At 38.5% G+C, this 23,723-nt stretch overlaps 2 protein-coding genes across 2 annotated transcripts in view; both read left to right on the forward strand.

Moving 5' to 3' along the window:
- atp13a3 (ATPase 13A3) overlaps nt 1–1,136 on the forward strand; it is a 174,968-nt gene extending 173,832 nt beyond the window's left edge. The window contains exon 32 of the mRNA XM_060834125.1: nt 666–1,136. Within this exon, the coding sequence (XP_060690108.1) occupies nt 666–878 (213 nt within the window). The 3' untranslated portion in view covers nt 879–1,136. The remainder of the gene's footprint in view (nt 1–665) is intronic.
- A 19,382-nt stretch (nt 1,137–20,518) lies between these two features.
- On the forward strand, nt 20,519–22,441 carry LOC132821325 (leucine-rich repeat-containing protein 15-like). The gene has a single exon (XM_060833908.1). The coding sequence runs from the start codon at nt 20,519–20,521 to the stop codon at nt 22,439–22,441; it is 1,923 nt and encodes a 640-aa protein (XP_060689891.1).
- The last annotated feature ends 1,282 nt before the right edge of the window (nt 22,442–23,723 follow it).

A 23,723-nucleotide genomic window follows, 5' to 3' on the forward strand; every position in this document is an offset into this window, starting at 1 on the left:
ATTTACAGGATTGCAGCGGTTCTAGAAGGCAGCTCACCATTGCTACCTTCTCAAGGGCAACTGTGGGCAGGTAATAAATGCTGGCCAGCTAGCGACGCCTATGTCCCATTGGTGAATAAAAAAAAGTGAAGTCCTACCTACTGCAAAATTGAAGAGAACACGAGAAATTAGATCACAAAGTGTCCTTAATTGCAGTATTACATTGTTAGATATTGGAGCAGTAACAATATGAATGCAAAACAACTAGAACCTTTTGCTCTGGTACATTTTGTGTCTTTCAGTCTGAACATAAGAAACACTTTGACCAACAACTTGGCTAACATTCTGTCTCTGTGGTGTACTGTTCAAGGCACAATGCTCATAAAGTTCCCAGTTGGATTGAGGACAGTTAAGCCAGATAAATGAACCCCTTATGGATTATTATATTTGTTTTGTACGATTGTATAACTCACCCTGGATAAATTTTTGGTAAATAGAGCTGATGATAGAACAAGGCTTTAGAAACTTTGGAATTTGTGGTATGGCTAATCATGATTCATGGAGGCAATTGAAATGAAAATCAGTACAAGCCTTAGATTGCTACCATGAAGTAAATACAACTTGCTTTTTTAATGTTTTAATTAAATAAAAATCTTAATATTACCATTTTATTTTGCATCTTAAAGGAGATCCTTGATCGGAAAGGCAAGAGATGCTTATCGTTTGTCTTCTGCTCTAATAAACGAAGACCAAAGGCCAAGTTTATGCATGTAGCCCAGGAATTATTGCTGGATCCTGATTGGCCTCCAAAGCCCAGAACAACCACAGAAGCAATAGCAAAATTCCACGAGAACAATGCATGCCAAATAATTACTGTAGATGAACAAAATGTACTTTGATTTCAATCAACAACACAATATTTTGACATCATAGTCTAATATAACAATAATGAGAAAGGGCAAAGTGATTAGCCAAGATTATGTAAACTATATTTGAAGAATTCGTAATTTAGCAATTAATTCTACCTGTTGGGGTGTTGAGGGACTTCGAGGTTTTGCAGAAGCACGTTTTCAAAAATAAATTTGAGGTGGAGATGAAGCAATTTTAATATATTTTTAAAAATAAGCTTAAAGTAGTATTGTTTTAAAAAAGAACATTGGATGAATATTTTATGTAACAATTGGTCAATTTTCATAACAGAATTATTTTCATTAATGTGTTCAAGCCAAAAAGTAATATATATTTGAGTACATTTTTAATAATCATTGTAGCAAGCAAGCAAGGTTGTACAGTTGTTTGAAGGAAGGAAAAGCTTCTTTTGTGTACTGAACTGCATGTATGCAGCTCAGCCGACCAGTGTCTAATACCAATTCAGGTTCTCCACATTATAAAAATCAAATAAGAAAAAACAATTACGTTATTAGGAACTAAAACCTATTAAATTGGACATCAGATTTCTTTCTCCTTTACAAAAAAGATACACTTTATGAAAACTAATTGCAGCAGAAAGCCAAATTTTCTTACTGGCTTTCCTTACTGCATCCAAACTAAAATCAACAGTATTATATTGGAGTTTTACAATTATATAGATTTAAACGTTTGCTGCAATAATGTCAATCATGTAATGTAGTACAGATGCTTACTTGCAAGGAGTCCACAGCATTTAATGCATGAATTTTAATGGCTTGAGAGTTAAGGACACATAATTTCTCAATAGGTGCTCCTGTGAGTGAAATTCTTGTGCAAAGAGCAAATGAGTAAGTACTTTTCCTACTTCCTCAGAATGGTTTATTGGACTTATATTCCTGCCATAGGGCGATGCATCCAAACAATGCTTGGAAAATTTATGCAAATGTTTTTAATACAAATGTTTAGTGCAGAATTTTTTTTTAGAAGAAGTTACCAGCATTGAAAGAATATAACTTGCAGAAATTGTGTTAGTCAAGCCATATTTTATCTGGGAAAGAGCATTAGGAGGGTACCTAATAGAGTACAGGTAGTTCTCCTGTAATGCCGTAGTTGCATTACGGCGAATTGTCTCTTAATAGAAAATCACTAATTATAAATAATGGGGACTGTGGGAAAAGTTGGGTTGGAGGCAGATCAGCAAAAAAATATCATTCATGATCATTCAAAAATCACCCAAAAGTCTAACACAAAGTATAGTACAGCCTGAATGAAGGTAGAAATCATGTTTATCAATGAAACAAAAGTAAATTAAACACAGTACGTTTTAAAAAAATATTGTTAGTGCAGGGACAGATGGTCATCATGATGTATAAGATAGACTCCTTTACTCCTGTTAGGCTAGCCAAATCACATTATTGTCTCCTTACAGGCAAAACACTTCAGAATATCTAGCTTCTCTTCCAGTGTTATAGCCTTTCTTTAGATTAGATTACTTACAGTGGGGAAACAGGCCCTTTGGCCCAACAAGTCCACACCGACCAGCCAAAGCGTACCCACCCAGACCCATTCCCCTACACCTAATACTACAGGCAATTTAATGTAGCTAATTCACCTAACCTGCACATTTTTGGACTGTGGGAGGAAACCGGAGCACCCGGAGGAAACCCGGGTTTAGCATTCACCACCTGCAATTTTATCACCACAACACTCCTTGCTAACATTCTTGTCACTATGCCTCTTCATTTTTTTCAAAAAAAAGAGACAATTCAAGAGTAGAGTACCTTTCACAGGAAGCTGCTCAATGTATCTCTCTTAGAAAGCTGCTCCCTGTACAGTACCTCTTTCAGAAAGCTGCTATGTTGGCAGCTGACACTGGCACATGCGCAGAACAGCACAAAGACTGGCGCTGACATTGGTGCATTCGCGGAGACTTTGGCATGGACATTGGTGTGTGCGCAGAGTGAAGCGTGCGAAATAATCAAAACTGGGATCATGCTTTTGCAAACCGAGATCAGCGTTCTTAAAACTCCTATTCATTAATTCCTCAGCAATGTTATAAGCATACAATGCTGCTGGAACACGTTATCTAAGAATAACCTATTTATAGTAAATTATAAAATTAAAATTCTGAAAGGCTGATACAGTCAAAATGAAAAACATTTATGGTGAGTCCTACACAAGGAGGCATAAATAAATGTTAGCTATTGACAAATTAAATATAGAATTTAGTAGAAATTCCTTCGCATAATGAATTATGAACATGTGGAACTCACTCTTCCAGTGAGTGGGATGATTATGTCTTTGACCATGCCAGAAAATCTGTTCCCTAACCACAAATTGCACTGCATCTTTCTCTCCACCTATGCCAATAGTGCCTTCTGCTATTCAAGCCCTATTCTCTGAAATTATCTCCTTAAGCCCCCGAACCTATATTCTCCCTTTATGACCTAGTCACTTATTCTTACTTTGGTGTGGTGTTAGTTTTTTTTGGGTTATATTTCTCCAAACTACTTTGGGTTTTTTTTGCATTTGAGGTGTGATATTACTGCAAGCGTTTGAAACAGACATCATTGATGCAGGCTAGGAATGGTTGGATTCACTCACGAGGCAGTGGTAATAAAATGATGCAGAGGGAAGAGTTGTAAGAAGCAATTAGAGTGAGAAGGGGTTAATAGAGTAAAAATACCCATCAACTACTCTATTTCCAAATTGTGAAAATCAACTATGTACAAAATAAAATTGTATTGATTATACTTCTTTAAACTCCCAACTCTTTGCAACAGTAAATTTAGAGTTCTTAGACTAATTAGCACTTGTTTCATTTTGCTGTTTATCATGATACAGGATAGATATGTCAACATGCAGTTGCAGTGTAACTTTTAAATTATCCCATCAATTTGGCTTAAAAGATTTGTATATACCAGGTAGATTCAGAGTTTAAGATTGTTGCAACTAGTAGCAATTGAATTAAGGAAGTTTTTTTGTCCAATTTTCATATATGTAAACATGGTAAGAAGTGCAACTAAGGACAATGTAGGGAATGTTAAACAATTTTCACTGAGAATCGATTTCCCAGTTTGATATCCTGTAAGGATTCTTAATTAAAGTAGCATCTGATTTCAGTTTAGTTCAAGAAATTGAAATGGCATCTTTCTGATCTGTTTCATATAGGATAAAACTAAATAAATTTCAAGTGGACAACTGTTCATTGCTATCACAGGCTCAAGATGATCTACTATTAATAAATTCAGACTCTGTTCTGTCGGACCAAGTCCAAGACTGGTCACTGCTAAAATGAATTTCATCATTAGGAATGATAACATAAATTTGTTCAGATTGTGGATCAAAACCAAAGCATTCTACAATCTTCTATTTGGTTAATCTCATACACGTGCAGTTCAAAATTGTTTTTGGGAATTTATGCAACCTATCCTATTATTAGTCTTTTATTAACTTTTAAAATTTTAAATGATTAATCATATTTATGGTCAAATAGACTCGACAGGTGTGTAGTTTTGCCTGTTTTATACATCACTATTGTTAGTCATTCATGAATCATAATGAACAAATATAGATTCATGCATTAATTCCCACCCCTACCCATCCTGCCATTTACAATTTCTACACTTGTTTTTGTGTGTCAGTTTTCATTTGACCTTATCCTGAGGTTTTCAACAGAATACACTGAAAACTTCTTGAAAGAGGCAAGTGCTCTTTTTATTTTTAATAAAATTGCATCTTACATAACTCATTGCTGAGGAATCAATCCACCACGAGCAAGTCTTTTGTATTTATGTTGCACAATGTCCACTGTTTATCTGTAACTTCATGTTTTGACTTGATTAAGTTCATGTTTAAAACGATGAATGCATTTTAATTTCATAAAAATACATTTTATTATTTGACTATCAAAGATTTTGATCCAGTATAAAATGGAAGTGAGGAAGTCCTGTGAAAATAATTATTTTATGCAAAATAGCTCCTCAGCTACAAATATGTGTACCTTTAATAGACATTGACCAGGTCTATCTGCGATACTACCATCCTTTGCCATTTTTTGATCTAAGTTGTGTGTTGTTGCTGTTTGTGTCTTGGAATTGTTCCAGTCGCTGTAATAAGAGATTGGCTCAGAGTCAGTCCAGAGTGATTTCCCTTCAGAAGAATAAATATAAGCCTGCTAATCTGGTACACTCCCAAGGTTGTAGGTTCTACCAAAACTAGGTTCTGCTGTACCTTCCCTCAATCTGAATACCTTGCTACCTCTCTTGTTTGCCTTGAAGGCATTTCTTAGACATATTTTCTTAACCAATTTGTTTATCTGTGTTTGTATCTTGTGGCTTGGTATAAAATTTTGTTTAATTAAGTTGCAACACTCCACATTCAATAAGTATATCTAGAAAGTGAAATTATTTCAGTGCTTTTGAGACAACGTCATAAAAGTCAAGCCTTATGTTCTTATCTTTGAAACTAGTTGTCATAAAATGGGATATCTTTACATGAAATATATAATTTAACCCTTATTAATGTGCTGACTTACAATAGACAACTATTTACTGTTTTCCTTCTGTTTCTTGATCAGTTCTATACTGCACAAACATCTTTAAAAAATCGAGTAAGCAGTTAGTTAAACAGTAGTATGTTTATTTTTTTAAGTTCAAAGTGATTTCAAGATTTTTAGCAGAAACCCAACTTTGCATGCGTATCTGTTTCATCCTGATGGAATCTGTCATGTTCAATAATTTGCTTGTTTTATGTTCAAATCTTGGAATGCTGTATTTTTTGATAATATATATATATATATTTGAATAAGAGCATTACCTACTATGCGCTAATTTGACAATTAACCATTGAAACTACTTTGTTTATTTGGGTGATAATGGGAGCCAATAATACACTGATGTAGGTATCATTTTACAAAGAACAAAATATCATTTCAATTTTGAGTAAAAATATGTTTTGTAATTTGATTTTTTAAACCTTATTCCTCAGGGAAATTTTTATTTTCGGATATGTCAGTTGTAGGACTGTTGTTTTTTTGTTTAAAAATCTAATTATTTTAATGCTTTCAAATTCATACCGTGCTGAAAATTCTAAAATACAAACTATGCCTGAAAATATTTAACTAAATAAGACATTCTAGCTTCCCAAATGTGCTATCTTAAAATGAACATTTTAACTTTTTGCAACATTTTGTATATAAGATGACATTTTCTATCTGTAATTTATTCTATTTATTTTGATTTGCATAGGTCTTAATTGTGATGTAAATGTTTGGTAGTAGATTTCCTTTATGTAAATTCTTAACATTCATTCAGTTTTCATTATAGTGTGCTCTTATGTCATGTCACACTATTCTGATCATGACCCAAATCTTCTAAGTTATTCTTATGGTTTATTACAAAAGAATAAACATTTTACAAATCTGTAACCATAGCTTTAGATTATTTTTTATTTCAGTGTGGGGGAGGAAATACTCTGACAAAGACATGCATTCATCTTAATTTTGTAAAAATGTTTTAACAGCAATAGACAATATTCATGATGGAAGGAAAACTATTTAACTTTGGTCACTTCTGTCCCAAAGTTATACTCCATTATAGATATAGATAGTTTGCAATTTTGTTGCCTTGCCCATCTGTATCATATTTGCACACCATTGTCAAACTCTTCAATTCTCCATGCAAGAAACCCTCTGTCCTTGAATTTTGCCAAAACAAAGCTTCATTATTAACTTACCCATAAGCTAAATAATCTATCCCTCAATTGTATTAAGAAAGGGACTTTGGAATGTGTTGAGTATTTCCTTTATTCTTGGCAGTCACCTCTCTGAGGCTGCCATTGACAAAATGATTCAGCACTGGATTAGCTGTGTTAGCTCAATCTTTTACAAACTCCAGCAGTAATTGTTTGACAGCAAAGATCACCACAGGGGTGGCATGGTGGCACAGTGGTTAGCACTGCTGCCTCACAGCAGCATGGTGCCAGGTTCAATTCCAGCCTTGGGCAACTGTCTGAGAGGAGTTTGCACATTCTCCCCGTGTCTGCATGGGTTTCCACTCTTTAGGTAATCTTAAAAAAAAGTCAACAGAAGTCCTAATGTATAACACAATTGACATCATTTTTATATTTACTGAAACCTGGATTGTATTTCTGTGAAACAATAGACAACTATAAAAATTGTATCAGTAATATCTGTGCAGCATCCTCTGGGTTCAGTGTCAAACAATACTGACCTTGAAGCTAGCTCCACATATGTTCAGAAAAAACTCATTTGCCATCAACTTGGATGGACCAGACATTTTTGATAGCCAAAAAGCATCTCACCTGCCAGATCCTGTTTCCACTATTCCAGAGAGGACAAACAGAATGCTTCAGGGGTATTCTGAAGTTATCCTTCAAGTATAGTAATGTACACATTAATCACTGGGCCAAGCTTTCTGCCAATCATTCAAGATGGCAATAACTTGCCCACCTCCTGGGAAATGCCTGCAAAGCTTTGAGATTCAAGAATCGACTATTCAATTATATTAAGCTCCATGGCAGAAAACTGAGGACCTGGCTATAATAAAACAATGGTTATTGGATAGAATTATCAGTCCCACAAGCAAATGTGGATTAATTAATTGAAGACAGCAAGCACACATTTCTTTACGTAAAACTATCCAGTGCTGAAGTGTTTTGAAGACGTGATGTTTGCTTGGATAAAAAACAGAAAAACATCTTGAAATGCTAATAAGTCTAGTTAGAAATAAATTTATAAATTATTTGATTAATTCATATAAATGTCACTGACAATCCAAATTGTCCTTGGAAAAGTGATGGTGAAACAATTTCTTGAACTAGACCTATTTGTTTTTCTAGATGAGTTTGTGTCTTTTATCCTATTTATTTATTTCACATAATATCTACAATTCCTTCAATTTCCCATTATAATTTCTCATCTTTAGTAGTCCTTTTACTAATCTCTCTTCTATACATCTATAGAGCATTTTATTATCTGTTTTGTGTATCTATCTTGTTTACTCTTATTCTATCTTCACTTTGTCAATTTCTTGGTCATTTTGATGTATGTTGATATCTTCTCTGCCACTCATGAAGGAGTTTCTGCTTTAGATCCTGGTCAAGGCAATGATTCCTCACAGAAGTGCAGCCAATTGTCTAAGTTCATGTCTATGGTGCTACAGATGTCTCAGTTGCATAAGAGGATGAAGAAGCATGGAAGGGTATTAGTGATAGCAGAGGCCTGGTTAGCAAAACAGACAGTTTCTATCACTGTGGATGTGACTCCAGAATCAAGGCAAAAGATGTCAGAGCAGTGTCAGGATATTGTCCTGGAAGTGCGTGAATAGCCAAAGATTGTGGTTCACATTGCTACTAATGACTTGGGGAAAAAGGAGATCACGTCCTAAAAGACATTTCCGGAGGCTAGGGAGTAAACTGAAAGTTAGACCTTGAGAGTAGTAACTACAGATTTCCCCCTTTACCACACTCTGAGAACCTCATCTACCATTTAAATAATAGTCGATTTCACCATTTAAATAATAGTCGATTTTGCTGTTATTCTTCCAAAATCTCAAGGTCTCACATTTACCAAATTTGTACTCCATCTGTCAGAACTTTGTCCACTCACTTAACCTATCTATCATAGTGGCTATCCCTTAAGGATGATGGTCTTTGTTTTGCTAATCTATTCATGGGCTCTCAGGTGACTTATGAGTCCAATCTTGGTTTTGAAAGTTCTTCCGCGTTCTGGACAACTAGTTCCTGATAGCAGATTGGGCTTTGGTGGTTTCTGCCTCGCTTTCCATTTTCTTCTCTTCTTCAAGTTTTTCACATCTGTTGGCTTCGAAAGTTGCTGTTCCTTCTCACATGGTTTGCCAGAGATTCCTGTCCTTGACCTTGGTATACCAATTATTGATGTTGGTGTTACATTTCTTCATTTTGACTTTTAAAATGGCTTTGAATCTCTTCTGTTGTCTGCCTGTTTTACATTTGCCTTCTTTAAGCTGGGAGTAGAAGATTTGTTTTGGTAGACGTTCTTCTTACAACCAAACAATATGACCGCTCCATCTTATTTGGTTCTTGATGATGAAGGCTTCAATGCTTGTTGTTTTTGCTGCATTCAGCACGCTGATGTTGGTCCTTCTATCTTCCCAGCTGATATTCAAGATGTTTCGAAGGCATCATTAGTGAAACTTTTCAAGTGCCTTCAGATGTCGTCAGGACGTTGTCCAAGTTTCTGATGCATACAAGAGCATTGGGATCACCACTGCTTTGTAGACTAACATTTTGGTGCCTGTCCGGATGTCATGATCATGAAAGACTCTTGTTTGGAGATGTCCAAAAGCTGTTCCAATGTTGGATCTCATCATTAGGGTCGACATTAGAGGAGAGGTGACTTCCAAGATACGGAAAGTAGTCCACATTTTCCAGGTTTGTTTCGCCAAGCTGAATTGATGGTTCTATCCAATTTGTCTCATTTGGTGACAGTTGATAGTCAAGTCTTCTTGGAATTGATGGTAAGTCCAGGTTTTGTGTATGTATGGTTGAAGGCAGTCAGAAACTGTTATAGGTGGTTTTCTGAGAGAGCTGCAACAATTGTCATCTGCATATTGGATCTCAACGAGGGAACTCATAGATGTCTTGTTTTTGGACTTGAGATGGGCAAGATTGAAAAGTCAGCCATCTATTCTGTAGATAATTTTGATTTTTGAGGATAGGCTGTCCTTGATGTGGATGATTGACACAATAAAGATGGTGAACAAAGTTGGGGCAATCACACATCCCTCTTTTCCTCCTGCTCTGACTTGAAAAGGCTCACAGTTACTGTTGCTGACCATAATTGTGACAAGCATGCCATCATGGAAGAGTCTCAGGATTCAAATGTACTTTTCAGGGCATCCATAGGTGTTCCCTTGATACTTTGATAAGGTCGGTGAATGCCATATACAAAGGTTCAAGTTGCTCACGACATTTTTCTTGTAGTTGTCGCATAGTGAAGGTCATGTCGATTTGTTCTACGTGATGATCTACCTTCTCGGCTAAAGGCTTGAGCTGGTTGTTCATGATGCGAGTGAGGTTCTTTTCTGCTGTTGCAAACAGGGAAATTCCACGATAGTTTCTGCATTCAGATCGATTGCCTTTTTCTTTTGTAGATGGTAATGATTGCTGAGTATCTAAAGTCTGGTGATATGTCGTCATTTATCAGGATCTGGATAAGAAGTTGGTAATGAAGCAGGTTACCACCAATTTTGTTGACCTCGGCTGGTTTTCCAACAAATCAGGCAGCCTTGTTTTTCAGGCTTTGATGGCTTGCTGACTACTTCAAGTGTTGGTACTTTGCTTAGGGAGTTGTCAGTGGACTGTTTTGGGATGTTGTTGACCACATTCCTGTCAAATGGGACGGTTTGATTTAGAAGATCTTAGAAGTGCTCCCTCCATCTAGAATTGATGTCTGCATTGCTCTTCAGAATGGTTGAACCTTCTTTGCTTTTGAGAGGGGCTTGACCATGAGTGGATGGGCAAAAGATAGCTTCAGTTGTGTTGAAGAAGCCTCAAGTGTCATTGGCATCCGCTAGTTGTTGAATTTCCTGAGCTTTCTTCCTCCACCATTGGCTTTTCAGGTTTTGGGTGCTCTTCTGGACCTCAGCCATGCATTCCTGATAGTGTTTCCTTTTGGTAGCTGATTAATGGTCGTTTTGTAAGGTGATGAAAGCTTTTCTCTTTTCATCAATAAGTTATTGGAATAGTTTGTCATTATCATCGAGCTAATCCTGATGTTTTTTGCCTTGAACCCAATTGGTTTTTGCAGGAGGTGATTATAGCGTTCTTCAATGATTCCAGTATACTTCTACAGATGCTGGGATTTGTTGAGGCTATTGTTCTTGAAGATTTTGTTGAACCTTCTGTACGTGGTTGATGTCTGGGAGGATGTAAATATCGAATTTTTTGATAGTGTGCTGATTTTGCTGTTTTCTTTTGAGCTAAATCTTCGTTCTCATGGTGGATGAGATGAGTCGATGGTCTGGCCAGCACTCGGCAGCACCAGTAACAGTCCTTGTTATTAGTACGTCTTGTTGGTCTCGAGATCGTACGATAATGCAGTCGATAAGATGCCGATGTTTAGAGTGTGGATGCTGCCAGGAGACTCTATACCTGTTTTTCTGGTGAAATAGGTTGTTTGTAATCACCAGATTGTGTTCAGCACATTTTGTGAGGAGGACTGTTCCATCGGCATTGAACTTGCCAATTCCTTCTTTGCCTATTATTTCAGTCCAGAGCCTATGATCTTTCCCAACTCTGGCATTAAAGTCACCCAAGAGAATGATCTTGTCATTTTTGGGAACAGAGGAAAGGATGTCATCAAGTTGGGTGTAGAAGTTCTCCTTTACTTCATCTTCAACACCCACAGTTGGAGCGTAGGTGCTGATGATGGTTGCAGCATGTTGGTTCTCGATGAGCTCGATTCGCAGAGTCATAGATTCCCAGTGGTTGCTCTGTCAGCTTCTGAAGTAGGCTGTTTTGGATGGCAAAACCTAATCCACAGAGCCTCGGTTGTTCAGGATCAAGTCCTTTCCAGAAAAAGGTGTATTGACCTTGCTGTACTTTAGTTGCCCTTCTCCAGCTTTACGGGTCTCACTCAGAGCAACAATGTCAAAGTTGAATTTTTGGGGTTCCTGAGCAATAAAGGAAGTTCTGTCTGGCCGGTCTGAGTTTAGGTCATCCATCAGAGTTCGTATATTCCAACTTCCAAGTTCCATAGTTTCACATCTCGATGTTTTCTGACCACATAATGATGATTCCGCTGGACGTGGCTTTCCAGACAGGACTATTTTTAGGGCACCCTTTCCAACCCCCTCCCAGTTCAAAGTGAGCAAAGTGGATCCTAAATAGGACTGCTCGTATGTGAATACTGCTACCAAACAACTTTCCTGCTTCTGTCCAAAAGTTGAACCGCTGAATCAAGTATTTACCACTTTTGTGCCGGTTCTTATCTAGGAGCTTCCAACCATCACATTGCCTGCTCCTGTCACCCTCCCCCATCACCAAAAGACTTGAAGAAGTAGCCCACAGAGCGAAGACGTGTGTGTGTATTTGTTTATTGTGTACTTGATGTTGCACTCCAAGAAGCACATGATACTTCACATATCAACCAACTGATTCCAATGGCATGGAGACCATGACAATTGGAGCTGATGGATTTGTTGCAGCCTTGAACCGCCTTCACAGCCATTGCGTTTGAAGTAACTTTGCCACTTCCACCTTTGGGATCTTGATTGGATAGTTCTTTGTCAGGGACTTCATCCTCCATCTTACTGCCATGGTAAAAACAATGACTGCAGATGCTGGATACCAGAGTCTAGATTAGAATGGTGCTGGAAAAGCACAGCAGTTTAGGCAGCATCCGAGGGACAGTAAAATCAACATTGCAGGCAAAAGCTCTTCATCAGGAAACTCTTGAAGTCCACATTGATGCCTGGGGTTGAAAACAGTTTCCTCATTTACCCTTCCCCCACCTCACCCCAGTTCCAAACTTCCAGCTCAGCACTGTCCCCATGACTTGTCCTACCTGCCTATCTTCTTTTCCACTATCCACTCCACTCCCCTTCCTCCCAACCTATCACCTTCATCCCCTCCCCCACTCACCTATTGTACTCTATGCTACTTTCTCCCCACCCCCACCTTCCTCTCACTTATCTCTCCACCCTTCAGGCTCACTGCCTGTATTCCTGATGAAGGGCTTTTGCCTGAAACGTCGATTTTACTGCTCCTTGGATGCTGTCTGAATTGCTGTGCTTTTCCAGCACCATTCTAATCTAGACCTTACTGCCATGGGTGATCCACCACGAGCATAACTCCAGATGGCATCGCTCACAAGTTCTCAGGACCACATAAGCTTCTCCACAATGACAAGGTGACAATCCACAGAGAGTAATCCATCTATAACCCTCTGCAGACTTTCAGTGTCCTCTGTACACTTTTCTGTACCACTCAGTACAGTTTGAAAATTTTGACACGCTATACTTGGTCCCCAACTCCAACCCATCTACGTAAATTGTAAACCATTGCAGTCCCAACGCGGATCCCTGAATTACACCACTAGCTACTGATAGCCAATCAGAAAAATACCAATTTATCCCCACAATTTTCTTTCTGCTGTGTAAGCAATCTGCTATCCGTGGTAATACATCACCCATAACAAAATGCACCTTTATCTTATGCAGCAGCCTTTTGTGTGGCACTTTATCGAATGCCTTGTGGAAATCCAGATAGACTACATCCACCGGTTCTCCATTGTCCACTGCGTTCGTGACATCCTCAAATAATTCCAGTAAATTAGTTAAACATAATCTATGTTTCACGGATTCATGCTGCATCTGCAAATGGGACAGTTTAAATCCAGATATCTTGTTATTTCTTTCTTGATCGATTCAAGCACTTTTTTCACTGCAGAAGTTAGCTAATGGGCCTGTGGCCACCTACGTTTTGTCTACCTCCTTTCTAAAACAGCGGAGTCATATTTGCTGTTTTCCAATTTACTAGAACTGCCAAAGAGTTCAGTGAATTTTGGTAAATTACCACAAGGGCATTTGCTATTTCCCCTGTCGTCACTTTTAGTACCCTGGGATGCATCCGATCAGGGCCAGGAGACTGGCCTACCTTTAGCTCTATTACCTTGCCAAACATTAACTCTTTAGTGGTAATGATGGTTTCTAAGTCCTCATCTCCATTGTCTCTTTGTGATCAATTATTGGCTTGTTATTTGTGTCTTACACTGTGAAGACCGACACAAAATACCTGTTCAACACCTTGGCCATTTCGTCATTTCTCATTAAATCCCCCTTCTCCTTCTTTAAAGGACAAATGTTTACCTTAACCATTCTTTGCTTTATATACAAAGAGTGGCTAAGGTAAACATTGATCAGGAGAGGAAAATCATAACTTAGGTGCAATTTACCAAGGAACACAAAGGAATGACTGTTCAAAGGTGCTATTGGTATGGGAAAAGAAAAAGATTAGCAAGGCTAAATTTGGACTGAAAAATGTGTTGCTGGAAAAGCGCAGCAGGTCAAGCAGCATCCAAGGAGCAGGAGAATTGATGTTTCGGGCATAAACCCTTCTTCAGGAATGAGGAAGGTGTGCCAAGCAGGCTAAGATAAAAGGTAGGGAGGAGGGACTTGGGGGAGGGGCGATGGGAATGCAATAGGTGGAAGGAGGTTAAGGTGAGGGTGATAGGCCAGAGAAGGGGTGGGGCGGAGAGGTCGGGAAGAAGATTGTAGTTCAAGAAGGCGGTGCTGAGTCCGAGGGTTGGGACTGAGATAAGGTGGGGGGAGGCGTAATGAGGAAGCTGGAGAAATCTGCATTCATCCTTTGTGGTTGGAGGGTTCCTAGGAGGAATATGAGGCGCTCTTCCTCCAGGCATCGTGTTGCCATGGCCTGGCGATGGAGGAGGCCAAGGACCTGCATGTCCTTGGCGGAGTTGGAGGGAGAGTTAGTGATCAGCCACGGGGCGGTTGGGTTGGTTGGTGCAGGTGTCCCAGAGGTGTTCTCTGAAATGTTCCGCAAGTAGGAGGCCTGTCTCCCCAATTTAGAGGAGGCCACATCGGGTGCAGCGGATGCAGTAAATGATGTGTGTGGAGGTGCAGGTGAATTTGTGATGGATATGGAAGGATCCCTTGGGGCCTGGGAGGGAAGTGAGGGGGGAGGTTTGGGCGTAAGTTTTGCATTTCTTGCGGTTGCAGGGTAAGGTGTCGGGAGTGGAGGTTGGGTTAGTGGGGGGTGTGGACCTGACGAGAGAGTCACGGAGGGAGTGGTCTTTCCGGAATGCTGATAGGGGAGGGGAGGGAAATATATCCTTGGTGGTGAGGTCTGTTTGGAGGTGGCAGAAATGACGAAGGATGATACGATGTATCTGGAGGTTGGTGGGGTGGTAGGTGAGGACCAGTGGGGTTCTGTCCTGGTGGCGATTGGAGGGGCGGGGTTCAAGGGCGGAGGAGCGGGAAGTGGAGGAGATGCGGTTGAGAGCATCGTCAACCACGTCTGAGGGGAAATTGCGGTCTTTGAAGAAGGAGGCCATCTGGGTTGTTCGGTTTTGGAATTTGTCCTCCTGGGAGCAGATGCGGCAGAGGCGAAAGAATTGGGAATGTGCGATGGCGTTTTTACAGGGGCCAGGGTGAGAGGAGGTGTAATCTATGTAGCTGTGGGAGTCGGTCGATTTATAGTAAATGTCCGTGTTGAGTCAGTCGCCCGAGATAGAAATGGAGACGTCTAGGAAGGAGAGGGAGGAGGGGTCTGAGACGGTCCAGGTAAATTTGAGGTTGGGGTGGAAGATGTTAGTAAAGTGGATGAAAAGTTCAACCTCCTCGTGGGAGCACGAGGTAGCGCTGATACAGTCATTGATGCATGGCTACTCCTTTGGTTTGAAAGAAGTGGGAGGATTGGAAAGAGAAGTTGTTCAGGGTGAGGACTAGTTCAGTCGGTCGAAGGAGGGTGTCAGTGGAAGGATACTGGTTGGTTCGGCGGGAAGGGAAGAAGCGGAGGGCTTTGAGGCCCTCGTGATGGGGGATGGAGGTGTATAGGACTGGATGTCCATGGTGATGATGAGGCGTTGGGGGCTGAGAAATTTGGGCTGCCAGATTTGCTGCTTCTCTTCAGCATTTTCTGTGCTTGTTTCAGATTTACGGCATCTGCAATATTTTGCCTTTATTCAAATGTGAAAAGGAGAAAATGGATGCACTCTGCTGAGCATAAAGTCAATAAGACTCGAAGAAGACATGACTTGTGGGTTGGGGGTTGGGGTTTACAGTGAGACAGAGGACAAAAGTCATGCTTTGAAGTAATGGAGTTCTCTTTTGTTTCCTTTTGAGTTATTTAACCAAAAGGAAACTGCATTTGCTTCCAAGATGAAATAACAGCTACTTGCCTTTTTAATGACAACAAATTTACAAGCAATGAATGCCAGCTGCAGCGTTTGTGGTACCAAGTGGCACATTCTCCCTCCCAGACTCACCCTTTCTGCCATCTTCCATTGCTAATGCTCCCTGTGCTGCTGAGTTAGAGGGAGGCAACATGAATGAGAACCTACCAGGAGGCCCAACTCTTCACAAACACTAATCTCTGAAACTCAATTTATTGTTAAGAAAACCACAATATCAGCTCATAGCAAATTCAGTCACCTTGTATGTCACATTACCCTCTCTGTAACTTCATTAATTCCTCCCCCACCACCCTCCTATGTATTTGTAATAATAGCTTGGGCGAAACAACTGTTTATCTGTTATGTTGTGCATAGCGAATTCCTTGTTTGCAAGATTTCCTGTCTATTTCTTTATCATGTTTCTATGACTATATGAGTGTTAAAACCATACATCCGTTTGAAACTTACAAAGTCATTGACTTGGATTGCCTTATATTGCTTGTTTAAGAACTATCATTTATTAAAATAGATTCACTCTTCTGTGAACTGAACCTACTTTCAAGTGGAGGTAAGGCTTTCAAATTTTACTTCTGTAATGTAATATAAAATTTCTGGGAAGTACAGCTTCTGTCCAAACAAACAGTTTAGGGGAGAATAATATTCAAATAACTTCTAAAAATTACAAGGCTGCAATAAAACATGCTAGATAGAATAAAAGTTTAGTACATTGAGACTGGAAACAAAATTCTTCAGGAAATATATAGATTATAAGTGATGACAATCTGAATTAAAAGCAAATTGAAAACACTGAGCAAACTGGTATTCCTAGTGAAAATAAAAAGTTACCTTAATGATTCTGGTACAACTGGTTATAATAAAGAGCCCAGTTTCTCAGGAGCTGTCAATGCTGTTATGCAGGTAGAGAGAAAGCTATTTGAAACATGTTTAAAATAGAATTTGATCTAGTATCTTCTGGGAACTCTAACAATTTGGAGTGCTCCCAAACTGCAATACTAGAAATTTTAGTTGATTGGTTTGGAAGTCTCATAGCAGTCGTTTTCTCCCACATCTCCACTATCACTTGTTCCCAAACATAGAGGCATTAAAATTATTATGACCCTTTAACCATTTTGGCTGGAATGAGATGTCAATACAAATATGACGCTGTAACTATTTGCCTTTTCCACCCTGCATAGCTCAGTTCAAACGTAAATGCAACATTTGTCCAACTGAGCTATTGTGGCAAAACTGCCTATTTCTTTTAAGATTTTGAAAATGGCCATAATATCAAAAACAAAATTAGATGACTTCTAAAAAGAAAAATATATACAATTCACTGGAGCTAGTGTTAGGCATGTTTGAAATAATCCTTTGTTCTAACAGAGGAGCATCAGGAAAAAAAATTGAAGATGTAACCTATATTCAGTTTCTAAGGGTTTAAAAAACTGGGAACAATAATAGCAGATCTATTCCACAACCAAAAAAAAGTCTCAATTGATGCTGTCACTTGAGAATCATGAGGTTAATCAAACTTCACCTTTCCAGGTTTGTAGTAGTAGTGTATGTACCCTGACACAAGCGAGACAGGTTCAGGTCCCACCTGTTGCAAAGCTGCATTCAACTATCCTTGAACAAGTTGAAGAAGAATATCTTTCACCAACTAAACTTCCTCTATTTTCATCTATTCTCTCCACTCAGATTATGATTTCCAGCAAATAACCATTATATATAGTGAAAGTAAAAATCTTTATGAAAATAAAGAAAACTTTTTTCATATTTGTGAAACGCATTATTTTGTAGCAGTTGCAGTTTTGTGGATCCATATTTATATTGATTAAGTTTTAAATTTTCTCCCATGAGGTACCTTCAGCCTCTTCAATTCCTTTTCTGTGAATGTTCAAACTCAGCGTTTAACTTGTCCTTACAAATCTGCATTGGAGCAGTAAGTTCATTTTCTTATAGGAAAAAGAGTAGGGCGTTTAGCACTGCAAGCCAATTCCATCACACAACAAGATCATGGCTGATCTGTGGCCTAAATCCACATATCTGCCTTTGGTCTATATCCCTTAATACCTTTACGGAACAGAAATGTAGGTATTAAATATTTAAAATTAACAACTATCATTGCATCCATTACCATTTGAGATTTTCCAATCACTTTTTGTGTATAAACGTGCTTCCTAACATCTCTTCTGATAGTCCGGCCCTTATTCTCAGACAATGACCCCTTGTTCTAGAAACCCCAAACAATGGAAATAGTTTCTCTTTATCTACTCTGCCTTTTCCAGTTAATGTTTTGAAGACTTTGATCAGACCACCCCTTGGGCGGCACGGTGGCACAGTGGTTAGCACTGCTGCCTCACAGCGCCAGGGACCTGGGTTCAATTCCTGCCTCAGGCGACTGACTGTATGGAGTTTGCACATTCTCCCCGTGTCTGCGTGGGTTTCCTCCGGGTGCTCCGGTTTCCTCCCGCAGTCACAAAGATGTGTGGGTCAGGTGAATTGGCCATGCTAAATTGCCCGTAGTGTTAAGTAAGGGGTAAATGTAGGGGTATGGGTGGGTGGCGCTTCGGCGGGTCGGTGTGGACTTGTTGGGCCGAAGGGCCTGTTTCCACACTGTAAGTAATCTAATCTAATCTAATCTAATCTAATTAACCTTCCAAATTCAAGAAAAAAGGGGCTCAATTTGTATGAAGTCTCCTCGTAACTTGACCCTTGAGATCCAGGTATCATTCTTGTAAATCTACATTGTACTCCCTACAAAGCTGATATCCCCTTCCTAAGGAGCGGTGCCAAGATGTGCTTACAGTACTCACAAGTAACTGCAGCAAAACGTCTGCATCCTTACACTTCAGTTCTCTAGATGTAAAGGCCAGCATACCATTAGCTTTCTTGATTATTTTCTACACCAGTTTGTGACATTTTAAATATTTGTGCACATTAACCCTCGAGTCTCTTTGGACATCCTCTGTATTTAACTTCATGCGATCTAGAACATACCTTGTCTATTCTTTCTCGATCTAAAATGGATAACCTCACACTTGATTATATTGAACTCTATCCGCCACAGTTTTGCCCATTCACCTATTCTACCAATATCTTTTTGTACTATACTATCATCTTCACTGTCTATAATGCCACCAAACTTTGTGTCGTTAGGAAATTTGAATATCTGACTTTCCATGCTATTATCCAAGTCATTAATAATTTACGTGAATAATTGGAGACCTAGTACAGATCATTGTGGGAAACCACTGGCTACATCCTGCCAACTTCAGTACCTATCCATTATCCCTACATTTTGCTGTCTGCCAATCAACCAATTCCCCAGCTATGTCAGTAATTTTTCCTCAGGTCTGTGGACTTACACCTGAGTTAACAGTCTTTTATGTGGGATTTTATCAAATGTCTTTGGAGGTCCATATAAACAACATCCATAGACATTCCCTGTTCACCACCTCAGTCACCTCTTCAAATAATTCAGTGAGGTTTGTCAGGCATGAACTGTCCTGAATCTATGTTGGCTCTCCATGATTGAATATTTTTAAAGTGTTCAGTTAACCCATCCTTGAATAAGGGCCACAATCAATTCCCCATGAGAGATGTTAGACTAATGATATGTAATTCCCTGGTTTTCTTCTTTCACCTTTTTTAAAAGGTGGAGTGATGTGCAATTTTCTAATTTAGAGGGACAGCTCCTGTATCTAGGGAACTTTGACAGATTATGGTTAGGGAATCTGCAATGTGTTCACTTACATTCTTTAACATCCTTAGATGGAAAGTGTCAGATCTTGGTGAATTGCCACTCTTTAATTCCATAAGTGTCTTTATTAAAAATGTTTTACTTATGCTAATTCTATCCGGTCCCTGTATCTGATCTACTATTAATTTCCTTGGGACTTCTGGCAAGCTATCCTTCTTTTCTACCGTGAATACTGAGGCAAAGTAATTTTTTCATATTATCTGTCATTTTCCCATAGTCATTATCAATATCACACTTTAATGGTCTAATGTTGCTCTTGACCACATGCTTTCCATTTATGTAACTATACATATTTTTTCTTAGCAATTTAGATCTGGCTGGCAAGTTTCCTTTCATCATCCCTTTTAGTAGCTCTCATAAGTTGCTTTGTGGCCCTTTGTTAGTCTTTGTATTTTCCCATTCAGCAGGATCTGTGCCTGATTTTGCATTTCTATTCCTTATCTCTTTAGTTGTCCATGGCTGTTTCTCCCTCACAGGGAACAAACTGATTTTGTTTTATGCTAAGTGTTTCTTTAAACGTTCTCCATTGTCATTCAGTTGTTTTGCCCATCAGCAGATTTTCTCATTTTACTGTGGGCAGTCTCTGTTTCATCTTGTTAAAGTTGCCTAACCTGAATCAAAGACACTAGCAGCTGATTCGTGCTTTATACTTTCGGGCATATCACTATTTGATAAATGTTTGTATATAATTAGGTTATTTATTAAATCTAGCTCAATACTCATTATTAAACATTTCTTGTCCCCTTCTTGCATCCAGGACACCTCGCTGTAGGAAACTATCCCAGAATACTCCAGAAATTCACGACATTTCTGACTGGTGCTTGTCTGCATCTCCCAATCTCATTTTATATTATCATATCCAGGTAACAACAAAAAAAGTACTAAAATCTCCTCAATTTTACTGAGGCATTCTTTCTGGAATATTGACATCCATTCAATTTGCAGGTGAAATGGCTACAGTACTATTATTATATCTCTTCATAAGTTTGCAAGTGATCAGTCAATACTTTGGCTGTCCTGAGGAATGTGATTGCTCCACTTTTAAAGCTACCTGTGGAAAACGAAGAGGAAAGATACTCACAAAAGTACCTGGGCCTTTACCAGCAAATGTATCGTCACTGTTCTTGGTAAACACACAGATTGCCAAGCTAGAAGACAACAGTTTTACAGGGCAAAAAGCTTTGAAGCAACTTGTGTTGAATGGTAGCCTCCTGACAGATGTTTCGGAAGGAGCTTTCAAACACCTACACAATCTTGAATCACTAATGGTGGCAAACAGTTTACTGGAGGTATTGCCTCTTGGAGTTCTGGACACATTGGGTAATCTTAAACAACTTTATTTAATTAAGAGTAATCTGGCCAAAGTAGATCCGGGTCTATTTGATTATCTTAACAACCTAGAAGAACTTTATTTATATCGAAATAAATTAGAAGCTCTTCCCAATGGCATTTTTGACAATCTTGGATATCTTACTAAATTGCATTTAGGGGGGAACCAAATTAGTGTTCTTCCAGCAAACATTTTTGACAAACTAAGAAATCTTCAAATTCTCAGACTATATGAAAATAAACTTAATTACATTCCTTCAGGCCTCTTTGATAAACTATTAAATCTCACTGAACTTTTACTTCACTTTAATTATATTGGAAATCTTTCTAGTGATACCTTTTCTCAGTTGCAGAATCTGAACAGATTAATTATTGCCAAAAATAGAATAGTTGAAGTGCAACCAACAATTTTTCATAACTTGCTCAATCTTCGTGTATTATCAATGTATTCTAATAAATTGGTGCAACTTCCAGACAGCATATTTGGTAAGATGAAGAAATTGGAGAAATTGTATTTACATGATAATCAGCTTATCACTCTTCCAGATAATATCTTTTGCAATTTGACTAACTTAAAATTGTTGTACTTGCACCAAAACAAACTTGCCAACTTTTCAATGCATACATTTAATGGCATTAATGACCTTCAAGAGCTCATGCTCCATAACAACCAGCTTACTTTTTTAAGTGACAATGTATTTAGTAACCTTCAGAAACTGAAATACCTCTCACTCTCTTCTAACAAACTTTACTGCCTTTCTGGAAACATTTTTAACAACCTGACTCAGCTGACCACCATGCAGTTAGATAATAACAGGTTGCAAAATATCCCACAAGGACTGTTTGATTTCTTACCAAATATAAAGGAAGTTCGCTTGTACGATAATATTTGGAACTGTGATTGTTGGATTTTGTATTTGAAAAATTGGATTTTGAAAAACAAAAGTAAGGTTGCTCAGCTCAATGAATTAAGATGTAAAACTCCGGTGGATTTCTATAATCAGCTTATTCTAACATTGAATGAAAGCCAGTTGAGCTGTAATTTTTCACTGACAAATGTTACATCAAAAATGGATGTTTACCTTCAAACAAGCAAGACTTCAACAAAACAGCTTGGTTTTATGTGCACTGTACAATCAAAATCATTGCAAACAGGAGCTGTGACATTTGCATCCATTCAGAAAGCTACAGATTCTACCACAGTCACCAGGGAAGATAGCTCTATAAAGACAATGAGCTTTACCGCAGTATATGGTCTTTCTTCAGCTGTGGTAATTAACAGCAACTCAACAAAAATAACAATATTCCATATTGAGAAAATGGAGAAGATCAAGAATCTGGGATCTGCAAGAATCCCATGTAAAATAATTTTGCTTTTGTATATTGTTGCTGGTGCTATGCAATTATGCTTTATACTTATAACTTTATATGTTGTGTTTGCTGTTAGAAAAATGCTGCTTTATCAGATTAGCACATTCACTGTACCTGTTGTTCTTTTGAGGCTTCCCAAATGCCACAGGACAGAATTACTTAGGTATGAATGAGGCATAACTTAACTTATGACAGGTTTGGATGAAGAATTTATACAATAGGCCTTCACTCATGTATGGCAGATGATGAACACACAAAAGCCCATTCTTAACAGAACTATTACTACATAATTTGAAAAGCAATACAATTTCATGTTTTAGATGTTGGAAATTGACTCTCTAAATGTTGTTAACATAAAAACGTAGGTGTCTGCAATTGTTACATTTGTCATTGTAAGTGTAAGTAGTTTAAATGAGCAGATATGAGGTAATTATTGCTTTTGTTATTGGTATTTCCAAACATTCTTCTACAGCCATTCATTCGACAAGCATTTTTTTGCCCACTTGCAATGTCCTGAAAGGTTTTGTGGCATTGAATTTAGAATGACCTATTCTGAGAAATTGGGAAGCATTTTCTATTGGTAGGGAAGAATGATAAAGCAACGGTGGAATGCTAGACAGGAAGGATGCCTCAGAGTGATCATAGAATGGTTGCAAAATGGAAGGAGGCCATTTATCCAGTTGCGTTGTTCAGGATCTCTGCAAGAGAACTGCAGCTAGTAACATTTCCTGCATTTTGTCATGGCCTGAAAAGTATTTTCCTTTCAGTATTTATCATATTCACTTTGAAAACCGCAAGTGAATCTGTAACAAGTGCACTAAGCAGCTTGCTGTCATGTCACAGATATTTTATTACTTTGAAATTGTGTAGTTTAGTTCTTAGCCTTTCTGCCAGTGAAAACAGTATTTTTTTACTACTTCTGTTGAGACCCCCCCGGATTTTGAATATCCCTATCTAATATCCTCTCAACTGTTTGTCACCAACCCTCACCAACATTTCCAATTTACCTTATCAACTCGGATCCTATCACTGGATCCAATCTCATTGTTCTTTTCTCAGAGACCAGTTACAGACTTAGATAAGGAGAAAATTTAAAAAAGCACTTCAACTTTTAGTGCTCAATTAATATAGTTAGAATTTGTAATATATCTTTTGGTGCTGTCCTATTACAAAGGGTGGAATTTTGTATGCTGCTATCAGTCAACAAGTACAGAAAGAGAGAAAGCCTTGTCATTTCATGGTTACAGGATATCTCATAGATTCATACAGCATAGAAAAGGTCCTTTGGCACATTGAGTCTGCACTGACATGACTATCACTAAACGTGCACTAACCACAATTTCCTGCATTTGTCCCATATCCCTGAATGTTATGATATTTGAAGTACTCATCCAAATTTTTTTTTAAAGATTGTAAGGTTTCTGGCAGATTTTGGAAAGGTGCAGAAGTAACAGG

Source organism: Hemiscyllium ocellatum, chromosome 13, assembly GCF_020745735.1.
Source record: "Hemiscyllium ocellatum isolate sHemOce1 chromosome 13, sHemOce1.pat.X.cur, whole genome shotgun sequence".
Lineage (NCBI taxonomy): Eukaryota > Metazoa > Chordata > Chondrichthyes > Orectolobiformes > Hemiscylliidae > Hemiscyllium > Hemiscyllium ocellatum.